The 24,221-nt window shown below is 35.1% G+C and overlaps 2 protein-coding genes and 1 pseudogene across 2 annotated transcripts; 2 read left to right on the top strand and 1 right to left on the bottom strand.

Annotated features, from left to right (window-relative positions):
* The first annotated feature begins 2,004 nt into the window (after positions 1-2,004).
* On the top strand, positions 2,005-3,336 carry LOC131631038 (cleavage stimulating factor 64-like). Its single transcript, XM_058901797.1, has 3 exons — positions 2,005-2,253; positions 2,734-2,919; positions 2,997-3,336. The coding sequence occupies exons 1-3, from the start codon at positions 2,005-2,007 to the stop codon at positions 3,096-3,098; spliced, it is 537 nt and encodes a 178-aa protein (XP_058757780.1). The 3' UTR covers positions 3,099-3,336.
* A 2,803-nt stretch (positions 3,337-6,139) lies between these two features.
* Positions 6,140-14,656, bottom strand: LOC131631037 (CRM-domain containing factor CFM3, chloroplastic/mitochondrial-like; annotated as a pseudogene).
* A 5,465-nt stretch (positions 14,657-20,121) lies between these two features.
* Positions 20,122-20,679, top strand: LOC131631036 (uncharacterized). The gene has a single exon (XM_058901796.1). The coding sequence runs from the start codon at positions 20,122-20,124 to the stop codon at positions 20,677-20,679; it is 558 nt and encodes a 185-aa protein (XP_058757779.1).
* Positions 20,680-24,221: the final 3,542 nt, after the last annotated feature.

Below are 24,221 nucleotides of genomic sequence, written 5' to 3'. Positions count from 1 at the left end.
CAATGTCTTTTGAGGAAGCTCTTAAGCAAAAACACTGAAAGAAAACAAATATTGAAGAACTAGACTCTATAGAGAAGAATGAAACATGGAGATTAGTTCAATTACCCGCTGATAAGAAGTGCATTGGTGCTAAGTGGGTATTCAAAACAAAACTGAAGCCAAATGGTTAGGTGGCAAAGTATAAGGCTAGATTAGTTGCAAAAGGCTTCCTACGTAAGCATGGACAAGATTACTATGAAGTTTATGCTCCAGTAGCAAGGATAGAAACAATCAGATTGCTTGTTAATATAGCAGTCAAGAACAATTGGTCTATGTTCCAGTTAGATGTAAAATCTACATTTCTCAATGGTGAGTTAGAAGAAGAACTGAATGTGAATCAACCACTAGAATTTGAGACAAAGGGGAAGGAAGAGTATGTATAAAAGTTTGATAAAGCTCTGTATGGTTTGAAGCAAGCCCCAAGGGCTTGGAATAAAAATATAGACAATTTTCTTGTTCAACAAAGTTTCATGAAGTGTGTAAATGAACATGGAATTTATTGCAGAAACACCACTAATAAGCTCAGTGTGTGCTTATATGTGGATAAGTTACTGGAAGCAATGAAGCTGAGATGAAGGACTTTAAGAGAAATATGATGAAGATGTTTGAGATGTCAGATTTAGGCAATCTCACACATTTTTTGGGAATTGAGTTTGAAGTGAATTCACGAGTTGTGATTCATCAAAGGAAATATGCACAAGATGTTTTGAAAAGGTTTAAGACGCTGAATTGCAAACCAATTTCAACTCCAGTTGATACAGGAGTGAAATTGTCCTTGGTAAATGATGAGAAAGAAGTAAATCCAACCTTATTCAAACAAATTGTGGACTCTTTAAGGTATTTGTGCCATACAAGACCTGATATTGCTTATGGTGTAGGTTTGATCAGCAGATAAATAAAGCAGACCACTTTTTTCCTTGGGCCTTTTGCCCTGAATTTACATTTGCCAAGGAATCACGGTTTGTGGAAAGCTCCTCCAGAACTTTCGCTCTTTTAAGGCGTTTTTCCGAGGAATCCGCCGCTTCCCCTTATTTAATGGTAAAACCTACCACCTCACACTTAGTTGCAGCTAAGAGAATCCTGAGATATGTGAAGGGCACAAGCAGGTATGGTATTCAATACTATAAGGATCAAGATGGTGGTCTAGTAGGCTATTCAGATTCTGATTGGAGTGGTGATAAAGATGACAGGAAAAACACTGCAGCTTATGTGTTCATGATTGGAAATGCAATCTTTTCATGGAGCTCTAAGAAGGAACCAGTGGTTGCATTATCTTCTTATGAGGCTGAGTACATTGCAGTTTCCATGGCAAGATGTCAAGCTCAATGGATCAACATGCTACTGATGGGATTGAAATTGGTAAAAATTGAAAAAGATGGAGCTCAGAATTGATAGCAAGTCAGCTATAGACTTGACAAAGCATCCAATAGCACATGGTAGGAGTAAACACATTGAAACCAAGTTCCATTTCTTAAGAGATCAAGTGAACAATGGAAAGTTGGAACCGAGGCATTGCAAGACAGATGAGCAGATAACAGATTTGCTTACAAAGCCTTTGAAGTCAAGAGGCTTTGATTACTTGAAAATGAAGCTTGGAATGGATGAATCATCTAACTAAATGAATTAAGGAGCTGTATTGGTTTAGTAATTCAATTTAGTTAGAATCAGTTTTACTTTTGTTTAATAATTTGTTTAGAAACTTGCACGTGAAGTTAAGTGTTTGTTAGTAGTTTGTTTCATAGCTGTTACATCTCTTGGTGTATAAATAGCTTCATATACCTTATAGATATTTTTCATTCAATCATCAATAAAATTGTTGAGCCTTATTCCTTTATCTCTCTTTTCCCTTTTCTTCTCAAAATCTAAGAAATCTTAGAACCCTTAATCTTTCTGCAATTTTCATAATCAGTTTTACTTAGTTTTCTTCATTATTTCATCCTTTGTTTCACCACTGACATCATTTTAATGGTATGGTTTTGTGAGTTTTGGGCCAGTTTGCTAGTAGATGTTGGCAATAATGGCGGTAAATTAGATTTCTGTAAGTGTGGTGTTTGTTCTGGTTTGAATGGGTTATTGGAGGATTCGTGCAACAAGTCATCTATCTCAGCCCATTCTATGCCAATGCCACAACAGCCCAAAGGACACCTGACTCCGCAAGTCACTCCGGCAGTTGTTCCACAATCATCACAACTTCCAAAGATACCTCCACCCTTTGTTCATTCATCCAACACAAATGCCATCTGCCTCTAGTTAGCAACTATTGCAGTCACATGGATTTTCACATATGCCTATGCAACCACCACTTCCACCACAGCTCAGATCGATCACCTTCAATGCAAAACTTCCATCCCTAATATCCTCCACAAATGGATGCAATCTTAGGCTTTCAACATGTTGGTGGTGCTTCTCATAATGACATGTTGAACTGTAACAGTATTTGTTGATGAAATTTTCACCCTGGTACAAAACCTCCTTCTAATGTTGGATCTGCGTTCCCACTGGGGCAGCCACCACTACAAAATCATCAATCATCTCAGTCACTCTATCAGGTACGTCAAGATAGAAGATACAACTGAAAGAAGCAAAACTAAGTAAAACGGTTTGAAAAGCGGTATCGGTCATGATAATGTTTAACAATACTCCGTGCTTGATAGTAATTGGTTATTCAGGTGCTAAGTCATGCTTGTATGTTAGGTTGGAAATATGCCTTTTTGGTCTGATTTTGGCAGTCAAGCTGGAAATGCAATGCAAATTGATAGAGGGTCTTCTTGGATGCCTGGTCCTTCAAAAAATCCATCACAACATTCTGGTCCTCCGGGGCCACCATCTATGGTTTCTGGTCAGATGGGTGCTGCTAATCAGTCTCTTCGGCCTCCTGCGGTGATCATTGTAAATTAGCATTATTCTTATGAAATTGCCCTGCAGTCTATTGATGTTCTCTCCTTTGTTAAATGCAGTTGACCCCAGATATGGAGAAGGCATTGCTTCAGCAGGTCATGAGTCTCACACCGGAGAAGATAAATCTTCTGCCTCCGGAACAAAGAAATCAAGTTTTGTAACTGCAGCTGATGTTGCGTAAATGATGCAATACGAAAACACACTGGTAGTCCCAGACCTCTTAATGTAGCATAGATTCTTCTATTATCAATGTTCGAAGTGGTTGCCGGCGATTAGGTTTTATTGGTGATACAAAAATTGTGTAACAAATTATAACCATATTATTTTCTGGATGTTGTCATTTTTATGAAGAAGAACACCACCTTAAATACAAAGGTCAAGGATAAACACCAAAATGGTTTACTGTTGAAAGCTGTTGAATGTGAGATGATGAAGCTCTTCAAGAGCTGTAAAATGTCATCTTCAAAACTTTTTACACTGATTGACTAATCGATATGTGAAATGTTTATTTCAAAAAGGATTTTATGATTTAAAATAGACACCCTTACAGAACAAGTCTGACATTTAGTACGTGAATTTTGAGAATTTTCAAAATAAATTTTAGGCATTGGTAGCTGAAGAAAATTTCCACGGCCTCTTCTGTACTAACTATGCTAAAATGTTTGTTTAAATATTATTGGCTTAATTACTCTTTTAATCCCGTAACTTAATTTATTTGCTTCAATTTAGTCCCACAAAGTTAAAACGTTTCATTAGCTTCCTTCAAACAGTCTCCGTTAGGCAGTTAAATTCATTCTGTCAAAAAACGTTAAAAAAAGCTTATGTGGCATTTAGTAAACTGATGTGTCAATTATGCATGTACTGATGTGTCACAAATAGTAACCTCATTTCTTCAAACTTTTCGTTTCAAAAACCTCATTTTGTCATTCTCCTCATCGTTTGCTGACTCATGGAACAGGTGGCGTGCCACTGTGGCAATAACAAACGGCGTAAACCTGGACTAACAGAATGGGATCTAATGTGTTAACGGAGGAAATACTAAGGGACTTTAATGTTACTTTTTTTAATTGTGGGACTGTTTCGTAACTCAAAATTATCTTATGGGACTGGGGGACTAATTATGCCAATATTATTTTAAAATGATTTTTATATTGTTAATCATTTTTTGTTAAAAAATAATTTACAAAGATTGTTTTATTTAAAAAAGTTATGAATAAAAAATTGATTTAAATATTTTTTCTTAAAATTTTATCTTAGCTATTTAATCCTTTTAATATAATTTAATTTGGATATAGAAATTTATAAAAGTAATTTAATTTGAAGTTATTTTGTATAATTTTTCATAAAAATTATTTTTGAAATATAATTTTTTTAAAAATTAAGTGTTTAATCTTCAATATATAAAACATTTACTATTAAATTATAAAAAACTATAGTATAAATTGAAAAGTATAAAAACTATACTATTCAATAATCTTAAAAAAAATTATAAAAAACTTTTACTATTTAAAAAATAGTTTAAAAAAATCACATTTAAAAATAAAAAATAATTCTTTTTTTAAAGTTAAAACAAATCAGTTAAGAAAAACTATGCTATTATATGCGCATAATGGTCGAGTCCATTTCGCCCCAACATAATTGAAATTCGAGAATTATCTGGGTTGCTACACTACATTTTTATAACTGCACAATATTATAAATCATATGTTGAAATTACAAATAGTAGTACTTATACCCGTACTAGTATTATAAATCAATATTATAAATCATAAGTAAATAAAATATTTTAAAAACACTTATAATTTTACAAATTTTATTTACAGTAAGATTACTATTGTATAGATAAAATGTCATTGTTATTAATAATATACATAAAAATGTTTATTTAACTAATTTTTTTTGTAAATTATAAATAATTTAAACTCTAATTTATTAATAATTTATGTAAGTTTTAAAAAAAAAATAACTCGTTAAATAAAAAATACCACAAAAACATATAGAATCATTTATTTTATTATTATTTTAATCATATAAAAAATATCATAGGTTGAAGCTACCACACATGTTCAAAAAAACAACTCAGTTAGACACTATAAGCAAACAATTACACGTGTTTACACCAAAACTTAAAAGGGCTTGTACGAAACAATAAAATTGGAAATGAAGTTTCCAAAGGTTAAATAGTATTAAAAACGTATCAGTTATCAAAGGAAGCAGAGAAGTCAAAAACACATCTTCAACATATTTCAGGAATATTGTCCTTTTCTTAAAACTATAATCTATTTGTTTTAGTCCAAATTGTCATTGATTTTCTCTAGGGATCCACGTTGATATTTGTCTTGATATATCCATTTCATTGTTGAGGGGTCAAACTTTTGACATTGAAAACCACGAGGCAAGTTATGCAGTATAATTCAAGTAAGCTCCTCATATTTTGTATGTGTATAGTATGGTTAAAGATTATAACCAAATGTCAAAGTTACCATCGACTAAAAGCAAATAAATCATAATTTTGAATGTTATTAACCATGATTCTCAAGTGTTCAAAAGTGTAATTAATTGTGTTTAGTGCATGATTAATGCATCAACTGGTATCAATTAACCAACATCTTATTATAGTTATTAACCATCAATTGATAGCACGGTTATTTTTGCCTAATTTAATATAGAAAAAATTGAAGATAAAAATCATAAGCATTGTAGTTTTTAAGTGTGTATTTTTGGGTTTAAAAAATTGATAGCTACTCTTGTAAATAGACACCAAGTTCAACCTTTGGATCTTGTAAGGTTGTTTTCTTGAATTTCTTGAATTAAAATCCAAACAGTTTTCTTCGTTCCAACAAAAGCATTTCCATCTAACACTTGTTTTCATAGTGATTGTTCAGGTATTAATTGCCATCTAACTAAAACCAATTTCTTTAAAAACTATCATTGTCTAAATGCTCTAATATTAAATTGTTAAAACTGTGCATTGAACCATTAGACACTTCATCATATTTGGAAATAGTTCATACTAAATTCATATATGCATCTGAAAATATGTCAACAAATTATAGAACCATACAATAATTAAAATAATGGAACTGCATAAGTAATATGGAAGTAGATGATAAATTGATACTACATAATTTTTTTCTATTTAAAACTTAATTGGCATCTTATTAGCAAGGTATGCAAGGATTTTAGGTTCAAGCAAATCCATACAAACCTGTTATAATATACTCACATGGAAAAAATTCAAGCAGATTATAGTCACATCTCATTATCAGCATTATAGAAAGTTGCAGTCCATCAAAATTGTATACCCGTCTTTTGAAAGTTGCAGTCCATCAAAATTGAAGCTCAATATCGTATCCATCATGCATTACAATAAAAGATGAGGGCCCAAAAGCTCTGTAGCAAGAAAATGTCATTTGCTTCATGAGCTAAAACAACACAAAATAATCAACTACTTGAAAGAAAAAAGTGCAAATTTCTCATAATAAACTCCCTAATCATTCTACGATTAAGGATTACATTAGTGTTAGTGTACCTTGGCAGATAAATTGTAATACATATATAGGTTAGTCAATTCAATATGAGTACTATTTACTTGATCTATCTCACCTCCAAGCTTAGAATTCCTGGCCCTTTTACAATTGAGAGTTCCAATAAGCACTTTTCTTCAAGGGGCAACAAAAAGAGTAGAACCACAGGAATTTTGGGATACACATCCAGACTGCCAAGCCCAATATGTTGAATGTTACAACTCAGCAAGATCCAACTCAGTATGAGATTTTTTGTAAATAATGTACCATATGGTCCACAAATAACAAAAAATGATCCACAATATTACTAAAGAATTAATACTTATCCGACTAAGTCTCCTTGATTTAACTTGGAACCAATCATAACAAAATAATGATATATCAATTAATTCAACCTGCAACGTAAAAACTCTTTTGAGTAAATTCAATATTAAAAAACAATTAATTCAAAACAATCAACTAAAACTATTGTTGATCACAAAAATGTTTACAAAAGACTAAAACGTCACCACAAAAGACCAAAACATCATACTTATGTTTCTAAGAAGTTGCTTCATGAGTCTAAAACAAAATGCTGCAAAAAACTATCAACATGCTTAATCAAAAGCAAGTATTGTCATACAACTTACTCAAGTAAAAATAAACAAAATAAACCTATGAAGAAATTTTCTAATATTAAAAGTAAAAAATGTAAATGATGCTTCTTAAAACAAAATAAATAATACATTACAGTATTATCTTAGGAAAATAGATATTGAGAATGAGAAAAATAAAAGAAATAAGTTTTATGATGATGACATTACCTTCTCTTCTTGAGAGCTCATTTTGTCTTTGAGTAAATTTTAGGATATTGGCATTACCTTCCTGCAACTGCAATTAAAAGGGATAAAATACAAAAATGTGTCAATGTTTGGATTGATTCATTTAGGTTTATCTACTGATAAAACATTTGTGATAATGTTAGAATAGCTTATATGAAAAAGTGATTTGGATATGTATCTGCTAAACCTGGAAAACATTAAGTTCCTCCTGATAAAACGACAGTTTTGTATGAATCACTTTCACCCGTTAATTTTGCAGAATGACAATGCTCCATACAAAGAGTTATAGCCTGGTACAAACTCATCACGTGCCTATACCAAAAAATCAAACACGCGGTTAAACTAGATTAAGAAAAAATATAAAACAAACTACGATTACAATAGACTACAAACATCTATGCAGAACATATACATCTTCAATTTGGGAAGACATGATGGTGTAAAATTATTGCAAGAAATACGAATAACTTATCTAATCATATTTATAAGGTGTGGCTTGAAATGATGCTTTTGTTTTTTTTTTCAATACCTTGCCTTCATAATCAAGAGCAACTTAGTATAGATTTTGTTCAAACCTAGAAAAATTATGACAAAATAAGCAGAATTGTATAATTGAAAACTAAAAAGAAAACATGGAGACAAATAACATGATAAAAGCACCAATTACACCAGTAACAAAGCAAACTTAAAAACAAATACTCAACATATAATTATGTATAGTTAAATCACACAAGTTAATAGGAGATCATATGATAACTTGAATAAAGAAAAATAAATTAAATTTAACAAACAACAAACTCAACAAAAGAGAAATAACATGACGAAGTCAAACATCCCAAACATGTATGACAATCGTTTCAGCCAGTGAACAAACTCATTTAATACATTAACTGCAACAAAGTAACAAACACACAATATAAACATTCTAACGAAATTCTTCAAAACTCATTGTTAACCGGTTCGATTTGGGGTGAGAAATATGGAAGGTTAAAGCAACAAAAAAGTTTTTCGATTCAACAAACCACATCAAAGTAACAAAAATACACTTGAAAATGCCATGAAATCTTTCACTATGAAGATTAAACCAAACCTTACAGACATTATAATGGCCAGATGGAGGGCTGGCTGCAGCAAGAATAAAAGTCATGGAATTAAGAACAATTGTTATTCATTCTTTAGCTACGGATATAGTTTTCTCTTCATTGGCCTCATGAATGGAAACCCTAACGTAACAAACACAACAACAAAAGTTAACCAAAGAGAACAATGACAAAATGCCAAAATGAAACAACAAATGGTATACACACTTATCTTATGGTCTCATCTTTTCAAACTCATCAATGCATACAACACCTTCATCTGCTAAGACCATGGCTTCTCCTTTACTCACGTTGACATTCACATAGTTGAATTGAAGAATATGAGTGTTATGGAGTATAAATTACTTTTATCTCATTTCTCAAACAATGTGAGACTAGGTTGGTGTCTCAAAAATATCTTCTCCTAGTGAAGACTAAGGAGTTTAAAGGCATTGGGTTGAATATGAGGAGTTGAATATACTTTTCCTCATAGAAACCGTTTCAAAAATGTTTTTCAAAATCAGAATTTTAAAACGATCGGGAAAGCCAGTGTTGAATTCTTTGATACTCCAATAAGAATGCTTGGAAATACATCCTTCAAGGACTAAATGGATAACCACCCAAGAATGGCATTCAATTCATAATCTTCAAATACCCTTTCTATGTTATCCCAAGAGCAGTAACTATTCCCCATATTTCTCCCATGTTTTGAGCAAATGCCAAATTTCATTCTCTATTTGTAGTGATTTGGATTACTGGTTTCCCTCTTTCCTCTTCCTTCCCCGCATTTTACAGTTTTTGTGATATATATCAACCCGCCTTCACAGGAGAAATCCACCATCTTCCCATGGCGGGTTGACATATTTGCATAAAAATAGCATAAAACCTCTAAGGTTTTGAAAGAACCGTAAAATCACCAAGATGATAAGCCTTCATCCTTACTCTGCAAAGTACAACCATTTTTGTTCATTCATCAATCTTTCTCATCCTAACCCTCATCAGATAATATAAAAAATTATATGTTAGAAACAATTACATACACAAATACTAGGCATTTCCATACAGATCCCAAAGCTGGTATCTAAACTAAACATTCTCTAAGATACTGAACTATAAAAAGGAAAAATGTATTTGTAATTGTCATATAAAAGTAAAAACCTAGTGTCGTTGCATGGATGATGAACATTGCAATGCTTTTGCTTTCATTAAAAGGTTTCTATGTCGGAGAGTAATTGGCCACCTATAACTCTTTCCACGATAGTAAATAAGAGAAAATCCTTTGGGAAATCTATCTATTGCTACTAGTATTCCACCACTCTTGTATTCCATTAAACCAGCTATTTCTTCAACAAAAGCAAGGTTTTTTTCTCTTGTTATTAATTTAACAAGTTCTCGATGCCTCCAGTGCAAATGCATATTCTCAATGACACTGTCAAAAACACCATGTGTACCTACAGAGTATCATAAGCAGCAGTCAGTTTTGCATCATTGCAATGTAGCAACTCTGTTACAGCAGAAGGTTACTCACCAAGTTGTAAGTAAGCCTTCATTTTTAAACCAGCCCCACGGAACATTACATGTTCTTCATCTGTGATTGTTTCCCTCCTATTATCAGGACCAACTGGAACCATAGATGCATCTATTAATTAGCTAATAGCTTCTGCTCTTGACTTTTTGGCATCAGCCTCTTCGTGTATCTAGTGGTGTAAATATGACTAAAACAAATTAAATTAAATGATCATAAGAAAACAGAAGTCACACACTCTTAGATATTTCTTTCTAAACTTTGAATGTGCCGTATTATAAATTTAAACAAGTATATGGAGCTGAAATAAAATACAGCAAGCTGATAACAGCAAACAATCACACTCCAAATAATTGATATCCTAATTTTTTTGGAAACCTAAATTTCAAGGTTCAGATATATAAAGAGAAATTTAAGACAATAATGACTTTTCGGCAGTTCCTCTTTGCATGACACAACAACAATCTAATGGTAATTTGCAGATTAATTATATGAACACTAAAAACTTTTTTACCCTTTAAAGAAAGCTGCTTATGATTTACATTTCAACAAGTATCCTCAATAAAACATAACTAATTTCTCAACCATGATAAACTTCATAAGACAAGTAGATACTTACAACAACTAGTTTGTGTTCCATTTTTTTCATAGATCTAACATTACTCGCTTCAGCAGCCTCTTTCATCATCTTCTCACATTCTACAGTAGATATTTGTTTCAATCCTGCTTGTGCATTTGTTTCATCATCTTCCCCAGTTACATCCTGCACCTGTTTTGTCAACTGCTGTCTTTCAGATAAAATGGCAGCCACATTGGCTGAAAGGAAATCCTTCCCGCGATATATTACGATGTAATATTTATTCCTTAGCAGTAAGGTACCCCCTGTTAATTTCTGGACCAGAGAAAATAGTTTCCAAATCAATTAATAGAATTACTGTATTATTTTCTATTCTTACTTCTTAGAATATTGACTTGGGAGCAAAAGAATGCACCATGTTACCATGGAGGTGCTTGGAAGAACTTATTTAGGCTTATCCTATCTTATGTTACAAACAATTAGGCAAATGTTTGGAAGGGCTTATATATAAATAGCTCACAATATGACCGAAAGTTGTTTTTCCGCTTATGTGAAGCTTACACACCTTCCCACGATATATTACAATGTAATACTTATTCCTTAATTAGCAGTTGGTTAATTTCTGGACCAGAGAAAAAACTTTTCAATTCAATAAAAATGCTGCATTAATTATTCTCTTTTCTTAGAATATAGGGAGATCATGACAAGGGAACAAAGGAATGCACCATTGGAGCATAGGCCCGATGGGGGTGATTGAAAGAGCTCCCAATTCCCATTAAAACAAAATTCTAAACATCTCTAACTATGAACCTATTCGTTTAATCTTTAAAACAAAAAACACTGTAATTTTAAAATCAGATTAGCCACTAAACAGAAAATTTCATACTTCAAAAACCAGTTATGCATCTTCATTAAAAAGTATTCCAAAGAATCGAATCCTGGCAAGCGCTAGAAGAGAGGGGAGGAAAATCTGAATAAATAGGGAAAAAGTGGACGACTATCTCGCTGTTTCTGACGCCTGATGCACTAACTCTGGCTGCATTTTCCGGCAGTTGAGTTCAGTGGCGACTCCAATCCAACTTGTTTATATGATACAACAGAAAAGCTGCTGAGTTTTTTTATTTTAGGTTTATTAATTGTTAAAATATGTTTATGTTTAGTTTTCTATATATCATCTCTTTGGTTTTTTATGGAAGGGCTCTTATCTTATGTCATAAGTAGTAACTACCAAATAAAAGCATAGCCAAAGTTTTTGAAGACTCTTAATTGTAACATTCTAAAAATCGCTTTCACAATTTTTTAAATGAAGCTCTGCAGTCTATTACACAGTTTTGATTCAACAAGCAGTACTAGTACTTGTAATTTGATGCATTCAGCTTTACACACACAAAATTTCACATGCAAACCAAACAGGAAATACTTGTAATTTGATGCATTCAGCTTTACACACACAAAATTTCACATGCAAACCAAACAGGAAATACTTGTAATTTGATGCATTCAGCTTTACACACACAAAATTTCATATGCAAACCAAACAGGAAATTGTAGATAAGAAACCTTCAACTCCAGAGCCATCAGTTCATTGTTTGTATTCTGGACACCATGCTTGACAACAATCTTTGCAACCAAACTTTTCTCCTAAAGCTTAAGAATAGCACATGCTAGACCTTGAACAAAAAAAAAAAAGAAGATAAAGACAAGATTCACATCAGCAAAAGGAAAGACAAATTTAATAAAACTGTTCGGCAGTTGAATCTCGCTTACCCAAGGCAAAATGACAAGGAAGAGCTTTGGCAAGTTTCAGCATTTTTGTGTGCTTGTCGCTGGTGAGTTGCGGATGCATTTTGGTGGGAAGAAGCCTAAGAGGTGTTTTGTAACCAGGAACAACAGGGGCAAGCAAATCAGCATCAACAGGAAGTATTCCTGTACCCCACCAATCAACAAAGCGAGGACCCAAACCATCAAGCATCCGGTTAAACTCCATCTCCTCCGGCGTCATGTTATCATGTTGTTGTTGATTCCACACAACTGACTCACTCTTTGAATTATGTTTGGACAGTATTTGCTGTTGGTCCTTGATAGTTTTCGCCACGGTACCCACATAACACTTCCTGACCTCCATATAACTAATCCTCTGGTTCGACGCTCTACAAATCTACAAGATTTGAGTTGACAAATTCTTCCACACAAAAAAATGCTTTAATATTACTAGTAGAGCCAACACTCTAATTCAATACAATAATAAATGTTTATGTGTGTAGATGGTTTCAAATAGTTTGCAACCACAATTGCGGCCGCAACCAGATTAGCCCGCAATTGCATTGTGAATTAAAATTATGCGTCCGACCGCCATTAGAAACCACATAAGACAATTTCGCCCATGTTTACTTAAGTATTTTCATCAAAACTCAAAATCTCAGAACTACAAAGCTCAAATTACAAATGAAAAATCTTAACATCAACTTTTTAACAATGTATTTCCAACACCTTCCATCACACCGCAACGAACGCAATTTGCATTGCAGCGACCATAATAACAGCAATCGCAACACCGCAAGTAGCATAAATATTAATGTAAACAAGTATATGTGATGATGATGGTGAAAAGGAAGGAACAAAGAGAGGTACCTGAACGATGTTATGAGCAAGGTTCATATTGTAAGAAACTCATGAAACTTGAGTTTCACCAACTCGTTATTGTTCCACTGACGATGAATTTTGTGGAGCACGGGACGGGTGAGACCAGATATTAGTCTTCATCCTCAAGAGTCTCAGCATTTGACGACCTTCTCATTCGGTTGTTTCTTTGCTATCAAAATATTTTAAAAAAACAACTGTGACTGTGATTCTATCTTCCGTCTGATTTCATTACTAGAATGGTCACAGTTGAACGCACGTTTATGTGCTCTAATATAGGTTTGGATCTTATGTTCTTTCGTGAAATCATCTACTTATTATGGGTTTGGCAAATGCATGCATTATCATATTTAGATAAAAGTGGATGCAAAGTGGTTCAAGTCAAATCAGTCAAATATTTGGGTCAGAAACGCATGAACAAATGATTCCTTTCATACAGCTTTAGATTCAATCAAATTTTGTATTCTTTTAAAAATAACAATTTTTTGAAGTATGATTCGTTTTAAGGTTATGCATGGTTTTCAAATTAATAAATGAATATCAAAATCATGATTTTCCACCACCAGTGCAATTTGAATCACGAGCTTTCCTATTCGAATTAGGAGCAAGTTTGATTTGAATCAAGCTAAAAACTTATTCGAATCAATAGTTCACCTCAAATCCTGAATTTTTGTTATGTCAGCTGGATTGGAATCACATGATTCCTTGAGTCGAATCACTTATTCGAATCAAATGACTAAAAACCGGGTTTTAAGTTATTGATTCAAATCAGTTTCTCATTTGACTCGAATCATAACCATCATTCTTGACTTAAATCAAAAGGGTATTTTAACTCATTTTTAGTCATCTATCTCTAACACATATAAAAATCATTTGTGTATTTTTCCAAACATATAATCATAATATCATAACTTTGAAAGTTGTTCAAAACGGAGTTTTAGCTTTTCAAATACATATTTTCACAATCTTCAATTGCATAGGAATTTATCTTCAATTTTTAGGAACATTACCATGATTTGATTGCTTCTTAATTATCAGGGAGTGTGAGATCTATCATAGAAGAGGTTCATTTATTATTAATGTTTGTGAAATTTTTGTGGTTCAAATCAAGATTTGTATTGTATTGTATTGTGAAAAACGATACCAATAACAAAGTATAATAGGAATTAGAGAGGAGAAGAAGAACACAGGAATTGGTTATAATTGCTATTCTTTTACTTTCTCTTAAAACAAGATTACAAGTTTACAAGAATACCAAATAACCTCTCTCACCATAAATTAGGATTTGCAACTTAGCAATGATGAGAGACTAGTATGCTATTTATAATAAAACCTAACATACTAACTAATGGGCTTTTTCAGCAAGGCCCATTACACAAGCCAACTTAATAAACAAGCTAACTTAACAAATTAGGGTTTAAACACTAAAACCTAATTTAACATGCTAACAACCCTAGTATCTTCGACACCTGCATGCTCGACCCATCTTCGACTACAGCATACACTTCGACACCAGGATGTGAGCAACCTTCGATGTCATGCTCAACCATGTCGAACTGTCGAACCAAGAAGCTACCCTTCGACCATACTAGAGTTCGATCCAATATCTCACAAATCTCCACCTTGGACCTAACTCTACAACGTCAAGGGAACAGACTAGCTTTCTTCATGCAGCTTTATCAACTACATACAGTGGAAAAACTTGCAACTTGGCACTGTCTTGGTGATCATATCAGCCACATTGTCTTCCGTCGAAACCTTCAGCACTTGGACTTCTCCACACTCGATTACTCCTCTGACGAAATGCAACCTCATATCAATGTGCTTAGTTCGCTCATGATAGGCTGAATTCTTCGACAGGTGTATTGCACTCTGAATATCACATTTAACAGTGATACCTCGACCTTGAAGTTTCAGCTCCTTTGAAAAACCTTCAAGCCACAATGCTTCTTTCACAGCTTCGGTTAAGGCAATGTACTCCGCTTCAGTGGTTGATAGAGCAACAACTTTCTGAAGTGTTGCTTTCCAACTAATTGTTGTGCCAAACATAGTGAAAACATATCCAGAAATAGATTTTCTAGAATCCATACAACCTGCATAATCAGAATCGACATATCCTTCGATTACTGCTTTAATATCTTCACCTAAGGCTCCACCATAAATTAGGACTCTATTCAGAGAACCATTTATGTACCTTAAAATCCACTTCAATGCTTGTCAGTGAGTCTTTCCAGGATTCGCCATGTACCTGCTTACAAGACTTACTGCGTATGCTATGTCGGGTCTAGTACAGACCATAGCATACATCAAAGAACCGACTATATTAGCATATGAGATGCTATTCATATAGGCTCTTTCGACATCAGTACTGGGACACTGATCAATACTCAGCTTGAATTGAGGGTTTGTTGGAGTCACAACTGGCTTCGAATTTGACATACCAAACTTTTCAAGAATCTTCCGTATGTATGCCTCTTGAGATAAGCATAACTTAGACTTCTTTCTATCTCTTCGAATGTCAATTCCAAGAATTCTGGAAGCAGCTCCCAGATCCTTCATATCGAACTCTTTATTGAGTTCAGCCTTCACCCTCGTCACATCTTCAACATTGTTGCTTGCTATGAGAATATCATGCACATAAATCAACAAAATAACAAATGAATTACCAAGTCGAAATTGAAAGTAAACACAGTGGTCGAACTGACTTCTAATGAAACTTATGCGTGCCATGAACTTGTCGAATCTCCTATTCCACTGTCGAGGAGATTGTTTCAGCCCATACAAATATCTCTTTAACTTGCACACATAATCTTCCTTCCCCTTTTCGACATACCCTTCAGGTTGCCTCATCAGGATCGTTTCATCTAGATCACCATACAAGAACGCAGTCTTCACGTCCATCTGTTCCAGTTCAAGATCAAACTGTGCCACCATGGCAAGCAACATTCGAATGGACCTATGCTTCACAACTGGAGAAAACACATCATTGAAGTCGACACCTTCATTCTGAGTGAAACCCCTTGCAACTAACCTTGCCTTGTATCTTTTCGACGTTACTTCTTCGATTCCTTCCTTAACTTTGAAAATCCATTTACAGGTGACTAACTTTGCCCCAGTAGGTTTCTTGATCAGTTCCCAAGTATGATTATCATGAAGAGATTTCATCTCATCATCCATGGCCTTCAGCCATTCAGTCTTATTTCGACTCCTCATAATTTCCTTATAGTCTCTAGGTTCTTCGTCTAGAACCTCACTTGCAGAGATTAAGGCATAAGCTATAATATCTGCATACCCAAGCCTCTAAGGTGCCTTGATGACTCTTCTCGACCTATCTCTCGACAATAGGTAGTCATCGACAGTTTCCTCATCCTCAGAATCTTCTACTTCTTCTTTGACTTCATCAGGGATATGCAATTCGGCATCAACATGCTCCACCTCAACAAGAATCTCCACCTGTTCCAGCTCATCGTCAGATGTTTCTGTACTTCGACCAACATCATCGGTTTTCTTAAAAGCCATTTCAGCTTCATTGTAAACTACATCTCGAATGGTGATACACCTCCTGTGACCTGGCTCTAGGCACCATAGCCTATAAGCTTTGACTCCTTTAGGGTATCCCATGAACTTGCATTTTAGAGCTCTAGGTTCGACCTTGTCTTGTCTAATGTGAGCATAGGCTACGCAGCCAAATACTCTAAGTTTGTCGAGATCTGGTGGATGTCCCAACCAAACTTCTTCAGGTGTCTTCATATCTAACGCTGTCGAAGGACATCTGTTTATCAGATATGTTGTTGTCGAAACAACCTCAGCCCAAAACACCTTCTTTAACCCCGCACTAGTCAACATGAATCTCACTCTCTCCAAAATAGTTCGATTAAACCTTTTAGCCAAACCATTTTGCTGTGGAGTACCTGCAGCAGTTATGTGCCTTGCAATACCAGAGGCAGCACAAAAACTGTCGAATGCCTCATTTCAAAATTCAAGGCCATTGTCGGTTCTCAACCTCTTGACCTTTCTGCTAGTCTGATTTTCTACCAGAGTCTTCCAACTTTTTGAAATTCTCAAAAGTTTCATCCTTAGTCTTCTGGATGAATACCCATAACTTCCTGGAATAATCATCAACTAGGGATAGAAAATACATTGCTCCTGAATGTGATGGACACCTTGCAGGCCCCCAAAGATCAGCATGGATGTAGTCGAGGGATCCATGTGTTCTTTGTTTGCCTTTGTTGAACTTCAGTCTGCAATATTTTCCAAGTACACAGGGTTCACAAAACTTCAGTTTTTCGACTTTGTCTCCAGCAAGTAGATTTTGTTTCCCTAATTCGACCAGACCCATTTCACTGACATGGACCAATATCATGTGCCATATTTCTGTTTTCGACAAAGGTTTCGTGGATGTAACTTTTGTCGAACCACTTACAACTTCAGCCTCAAGGGTATACAAGCCTTGTTTCTTCACGCCTCTCAAGACTTCCTTCGAACCCTTCATGACTCTTAGGATACTTTTCTCTCCTTGGAAAATATATCCTTTCTTGTCGAATTCACCAAGAGAAAGTAGATTTCTCTTCAAATCAGGAACATACCCGACTTCAGTCAACAACCTTGTGGACTCATCATGGATTTTGAACCTCACAGATCCAACACCTGCAATCTTGGAAGCCTTGTTGTTTCCCAACAATAATGATCCACCATCTTGATCACATAATTTCTCGAACAAGTCTTTGTTTGAAGTCATGTGCCAAGTGCAACCTGAATCCATAATCCACTCTCTTCTCGAGTCACTGTTTGAAACCACAAGAACATCAGATGATTCGAAATCATCTTGAACAATGGCTGCATTGCCATTATCCTTACCTCCATGATCTTTCAGGCGTTCAGGGCACACCTTTCTTGTGTTACCCTCCTTCTTACAATGATAGCATCGAATTCCAGATGCTTCGCCACTGTAAGACTTCGACTGGCTTTTGCCCTTCTTCTTGTCAAACTTACCATCCTTTCGTAAGAGTTTTCCTTTAACGGCCAAACCTTCGCCAACAGTTGAGGGTTTATGCTCCTTTCGTTCGTTCAAGTCCTTAGAATACAGGGCTGATTGAACTTCTTCAAAGGTCAGGGACTCCCTTCCATACAGGAGAGTTTCTTTGAAGTGAGCATGTGATCGAGTCAAAGGACACAATAGTAAAAACGCTTGATCTTCATCGTCGATCTTCACATCAATATTTTCAAGATTAAGAATCAGCTTGTTGAACATATCCAACTGCTCAGCCAACACTTTGTTTCAGGTAGAGTCGATTTACCAGCGATTTGGTCATAAACAAACTTTCAAGTTTCACCCATAACCCTAATGCCGTCGTCTCCTTTGATACCTGCCGGAGAACCTTATCACCAAGGTTCAACAAAATTGCGCTGTGTGCTTTCTCGATCATATTCGTCTTCTCCGCTGCCGTCAATTCTGCATTCATGGCTGCCTCTCCCTTCAACGCTTCCAAGCAACCCTGCTGAACCAGTATGGCTTTCATCTTCAAGCGCCACAGACCGAAATCATTCACTCCGGTGAACTTTTCAATCTCATACTTTGTTGAAGGCATCTTCTCCACGCTCACCGCACCAATTTGTGGTGAAAAATGATACTAATAACAAAGTATAATAGGAATTAGAGAGGAGAAGAAGAACACAGGAATTGGTTATAACTGCTATTCTTTTACTTTCTCTTAAAACAAGATTACAAGCTTACAAGAATAACAAATAACCTCTCTCACCATAAATTAGGATTTGCAACTTAGCAATGATGAGAGACTAGTATGCTATTTATAATAAAACCTAACATACTAACTAATGAGCTTTTTCAACAAGGTTCATTACACAAGCCAACTTAATAAACAAGCTAACTTAACAAATTAGGGTTTAAACACTACAACCTAATTTAACATGCTAACAACCCTAGCATCTTCGACACCTGCATGCTCGACCCATCTTCGACTACATCATACACTTCGACACCAGCATGTGAGCAACCTTCGACGTCATGCTTAACCATGTCGAACTGTCGAACCAAGAAGCTACCCTTTGATCATACTAGAGTTCGATCCAATATCTCACATATTGTGTTGGTGGGATTGATAATTCGATAAGAGCAAATTAAAAACTTTGGTAGAACCGAGTAAAGATTGTTATGAAATAAAATTAACAGTTTTTCCCCCTTTAAATAGGCTAAGACCTCAGACAAGGGATCATTTCCCGTAAGACGGAGTGAAGATTGTTGCATAATCGAGGCTTGTTCAAATTGAATTTTTATTAATTTAGTCATTAATTGACTAAAATCTTCATTGTACATATTTCATTTTATCGTGAAAACATCATGTAACTTATGATATTAATCCAACGTATATGCTCTTAAATTTTTACTGCTCAGTTTTATAAAAAAATTGATTTTGAGAAAAAACGTTCTTTTTTTAAAATCTGATTGTTAAAGTAATGTAATATTACTCCATCTATTTATTTTGCTGATGAGAAGCATTTGTTCAAGTTCCAATTGGGCTGTATATCCTTCTTGTATATCCTCTAGAGTTTGTAACTGTTGAAATAATAAATTTGATTTGGGCTTAATTATTATTGGTATTCTCGGTCTTAGTTATTTTGGGCTTAAGTAATTTTGTGTAAAGTTTCTAGAGAATTCTTGTAGTATTTGGAGTGTCTAGATATTTCTTATTATTGTAGTATTCTCTAGAATACTCTTTGAATTTCTAGGATTGAGAACTCTCTAGAATTACTGAGTCTAGAGTTCTCCTTATTAGAGTACTATAAATAGAGATGTAATTTCACACATTTGTATCAAGCAAAATACAAAGTTCTCTCTTCCATAAAGAATTATCCTACCTATCAAGTTTCTATTCAAGCCTATAATATTTCTAAACACTTACCCTACACACAAAAACAATCATAATTCCAACAAAGTGGTACCAGAGCTTCAAGATCCTCAAAAATAGCGAATGGAGGTTTCCCTTTTCAAATACCGATGCTCACAAAGAACAACTATGATAATTGGAGTATAAAGATGAAGGCGCTACTAGGATCTCAAGACGTGTGGGATATCGTTGAGAAAGGCTTCAAAGAGAAAGATGAAGTCTCGTTAAGCCAAAGTGCGAAAGATACGTTGAAGGAGTCAAGAAAGATAGACAAGAAAGCTCTCTTCCTCATTTATCAATCGGTGGATGAAGATACTTTTCAGAAGATATCCAACGCAACGACGGCCAAAAAATCATGGGACAAGCTTCAAACTTGCAATAAAGGAGTTGAGCAGGTAAAAAAGATTCGTCTTCAAACTCTTAGAGGTGACTTTGAACGCTTGTTTATGGAGGATTCGGAGTCAATTTCTGATTATTTTTCTCGAGTATTGACCGTAGTCAATCAACTTACAAGAAATGGTGAAGATGTCGATGATGTGAAAGTCATGGAGAAAATACTTCGCACTTTAAATACAAGTTTTGACTTCATTGTTACCAACATTGAAGAAAACAAGGATTTCAAGACCATGACCATAGAGCAACTCACGGGTTCCTTACAAAGCATATGAAGAAAAACAAAAGAGAAAAACTAAACTAAAGGAGGCTATAGAGCAACTACTACAACTCAACATAAAGGAAACAAACTATGTAAACTACAAGAGCCAAAGACGACGAGGTTGTGGTCAAGATCGTGGACGTGGAGGAGAAGGAAGATGAGGTTACAACAACTACTCTAACAACTTCAACAATGGAGAAAGAAGTTGGAATCCACAAGCGACAAGAGGTCGTGGAAGAGGAAATTCATGGTCGAGGTACGAAAAATCACAAATCAAGTGCTTCAACTACAACAAGATTGGTCACTATTCATCAGAGTGTAGATTCTCGAAGAAGGTTGAAGAGGAAGCTAACTTTGTAGAAGAAAAAGGTGGAGAATAAGAAACTTTTCTACTAGCATGTCAAAACAAAGTTGAAGAGAAAAGAAACAAGTCGTACCTCGGCACTGGCGCAAGCAACCACATGTGAGACGATCGAAGCATGTTTGTAGAGATCAATGAAGCAGTAACTGGCAATGTCTCATTTGGAGATAACTCGAAGATACCAGTCAAAGGAAGAGGTAAAATTCTCATACGCTTGAAGAATGGTAGTCATCAATTCATATCAAATGTCTACTATGTGCCTAACATGAAGAATAATATTTTGAGCTCGGGACAATTATTAAAGAAAGGCTATGACATCCACTTGAAAGAACATAGTCTTTTCTTAAGAGATTGTAGAAATAACTTAATTGCTAAGGTGCCTATGTAAAAGAATAGAATGTTCCTTTTGAACATTCAAAATGATGTAGCAAAGTGTCTCAAGCCTTGCTATGCCGATTCTTCATGTCTATGGCATCTACGATTTGGGCATCTCAACTTCGATGGACTAGAATGTTTTGCAAAGAAGGAGATGGTGATAGGCTTTCCTAGCATCAACCACCCAAACCAACTCTGTGAAGGATATCTAATTGGGAAGCAATTCCGAAAAAGCTTTCCAAAGGAATCAACATCAAGAGCCACAAAGCCGCTAGAGCTCATACACACAGATGTTTGTGAACCAATCAAACCCAACTTTTTGGAAAGAGTAAGTACTTTCTCGTATTTATTGATGATTATTCCAGAAAAAACATGGGTTTATTTCTTGAAGGAGAAGTCAGAGGTGGTTGAAAACTTTAAGAAGTTCAAAGCCCTTATGGAGAAAGAAAGTGGTCTTTCAATTAAGGCCATGAGATCCGATCGAGGAGGAGAGTTCACTTCAAATGAGTTCAACAAATATTGTGAAGACCATGGAATTTGTCGTCCATTGATTGCGCCAAGATCGCCACAACAAATTGGAGTAGCAGAGAGAAAGAACCGAACCATACTTAACATGGTGCGAAGCATGCTCAAGAGCAAGAAGATGGCGAAGGAGTTTTGGGCCGAACCGGTGGCATGTGCAGTTTACTTGACAAATCGCCCCCAACTAGAAGTGTGCATGCGAAGACACCACAAGAAGCATGGAGTGGAAGGAAGCCCGGGATCTTTCACCTCAAAGTGTTTGGAAGTATTGCTCATTCCCATATTCCAGACGAAAGAAGAACAAATCTCGATGATAAATGTGAGAAATATGTGCTCGTAGGTTACGACTGAAGCTCCAAAGGATACAACCTTTATAATCCAAATAGTGGAAATATCGTCATAAGCTGCAACGTGGAGTTCGATGAAGAAGATTGTTGGGATTTGAGTGTTCAAGAAGAAAGGTATGATTTTCTTCCTTACTTTGAAGAAGAAGAAGAAATTGAACAACCAATGATAGAGGAATATCTTACACCACCGACCTCACCGACACCAAGGTTGGAAGAAACAAGTTCAAGTGAGAGAACACCGCGACTAAGGAGCATTGAAGAGATTTATGAGGTAACCAAAAACCTAAACAACATTAACCTCTTTTGTCTTTTTGGTGATTGTGAGCCTCTAAGCTACCAAGAAGCGGTGAAAAACACAAAGTGGAGAGACGCCATGAACGAAGAAATCAAGTCAATCACGAAGAATGACACGTGGGAACTTACTACACTTCCACAAGGACACAAAGCAATCGGAGTAAGATGGGTGTACAAGGCGAAGAAGAATGCAAAAGGAGATGTGGAGAGATATAAAGCAAGATTGGTGGCGAAAGGATATATTCAAAGACAAGGAATTGACTATGATGAGGTATTTGCTCCTGTTGCTCGTCTTGAAACTATTAGACTGGTCATTTTTTTGGCAGCCCAAAATAAATGGAACATCTATCCAATGGATGTAAAGTTAGCCTTCTTGAATGGTTTCCTCGAAGAAGAAGTTTATATCGAGCAACCATTGGGCTATGAATTAAAATGGCAAGAAGAAAAAGTCTTGAAGTTGAATAAGGCGTTGTACGATCTCAATCAGGCACCAAAAGCTTGGAATGTTCAAATCGACAAGTACTTTCAAGACAAGAAGTTTATCCCGTCAAAGGAAACACACAAAGAGCAGCTTCAACGTGTCTCACGCTTGATCAATCGAGAATTATAATAGCCACAAGACCCACATTTGCGATACAACCAGTGGAAGCGTGAAGTTCCCTTTCGATCACAGTCACACATATGCACGTGCGCGGGCGCACACGCAAAGACTCATTATTTTCATAATATTTATAGAAAACTATTTCTATTTTCTTTGTATTTATTCCAAGTCTATTGTTTTTTTACACATTTATTATAAAGCCAAAAGATACCTTATAATCAGAATTATTATAATTGAATGAGTTATGGATAATTGAAAGATGAAAGATGGAATTGGTAGAATGAGAAGCATTTTTCATAATTTGGTCACCATTTCCAAATTTCTATAAAAAACAAAAGAATTGCAACTTGTCTCTCACGAACTGCAACAATGACAAACATTTTCACAGTTTTTTCCATGATCATTCCATTACATCACTTCTCCAACTCAACATAAACAAAAATCATTCTTTCTCCAAACTCAGTCCCTTATATATTACCATCCAACGGTTTTCCCCTCACTCACTTCTCACTAAAAGAATTCACCATTCACTCTCTCTCTCTCTAACGCTCTCATGGGTGATAATTCAGGTAATATTCGAAAATATTCATGATATATTTAACATGAGTTAATAAGTTTATGCACATTTGCTATCATAATCTCATAAGCCTAACTAAAAGTTTGTTACTAACAAACACATTGGACATATTTCTGTTTGTACAAATTATAAAACTGTTCAGACTTGATTCCCTTTTTCATACCAAAGAATATTAAAGTGTTCTGCATGCTTTATTATCAAAGTGTGAATCGATCAAGTTTGTTTTAGTTCCTCTGTCTGCTGTAGTTTAAATTTTGATAATTTGCATTTTCTTATCTTTTAGATTTGTTTAAGTTGTTGCATTCTCTAGAAATCTGATCCACACGATGATTAGATCCCAAGAAACCTAACAAACCATGTTTATAAGGCAATAATGCTTTCTTTTTCATCTCCTCAGTAGCAGCCCGGTTCATGGTATAGTGCAACTCATGACTTTAATTGTGGAAAATACTTACATAGACACAACAATATATTATTA

Source organism: Vicia villosa, unplaced genomic scaffold (assembly GCF_029867415.1).
Source record: "Vicia villosa cultivar HV-30 ecotype Madison, WI unplaced genomic scaffold, Vvil1.0 ctg.000759F_1_1, whole genome shotgun sequence".
In the NCBI taxonomy this organism is placed as follows: domain Eukaryota; kingdom Viridiplantae; phylum Streptophyta; class Magnoliopsida; order Fabales; family Fabaceae; genus Vicia; species Vicia villosa.
This window is presented reverse-complemented; position numbering and strand designations above follow the sequence as displayed.

What these genes read in the sequence shown, in the direction of transcription:
- LOC131631038 (XM_058901797.1), top strand. Translation starts at nt 2,005, where the DNA reads ATGGTATGGTTTTGTGAGTTTTGGGCCAGTTTGCTAGTAGATGTTGGC. An exon ending in CAAAGATACCTCCACCCTTT is followed by an intron (nt 2,254 to 2,733) that starts GTTCATTCATCC and finishes CTTGTATGTTAG; the next exon opens with GTTGGAAATATGCCTTTTTG. An exon ending in AGTCTCTTCGGCCTCCTGCG is followed by an intron (nt 2,920 to 2,996) that starts GTGATCATTGTA and finishes TGTTAAATGCAG; the next exon opens with TTGACCCCAGATATGGAGAA.
- LOC131631036 (XM_058901796.1), top strand. Translation starts at nt 20,122, where the DNA reads ATGCTCACAAAGAACAACTATGATAATTGGAGTATAAAGATGAAGGCG.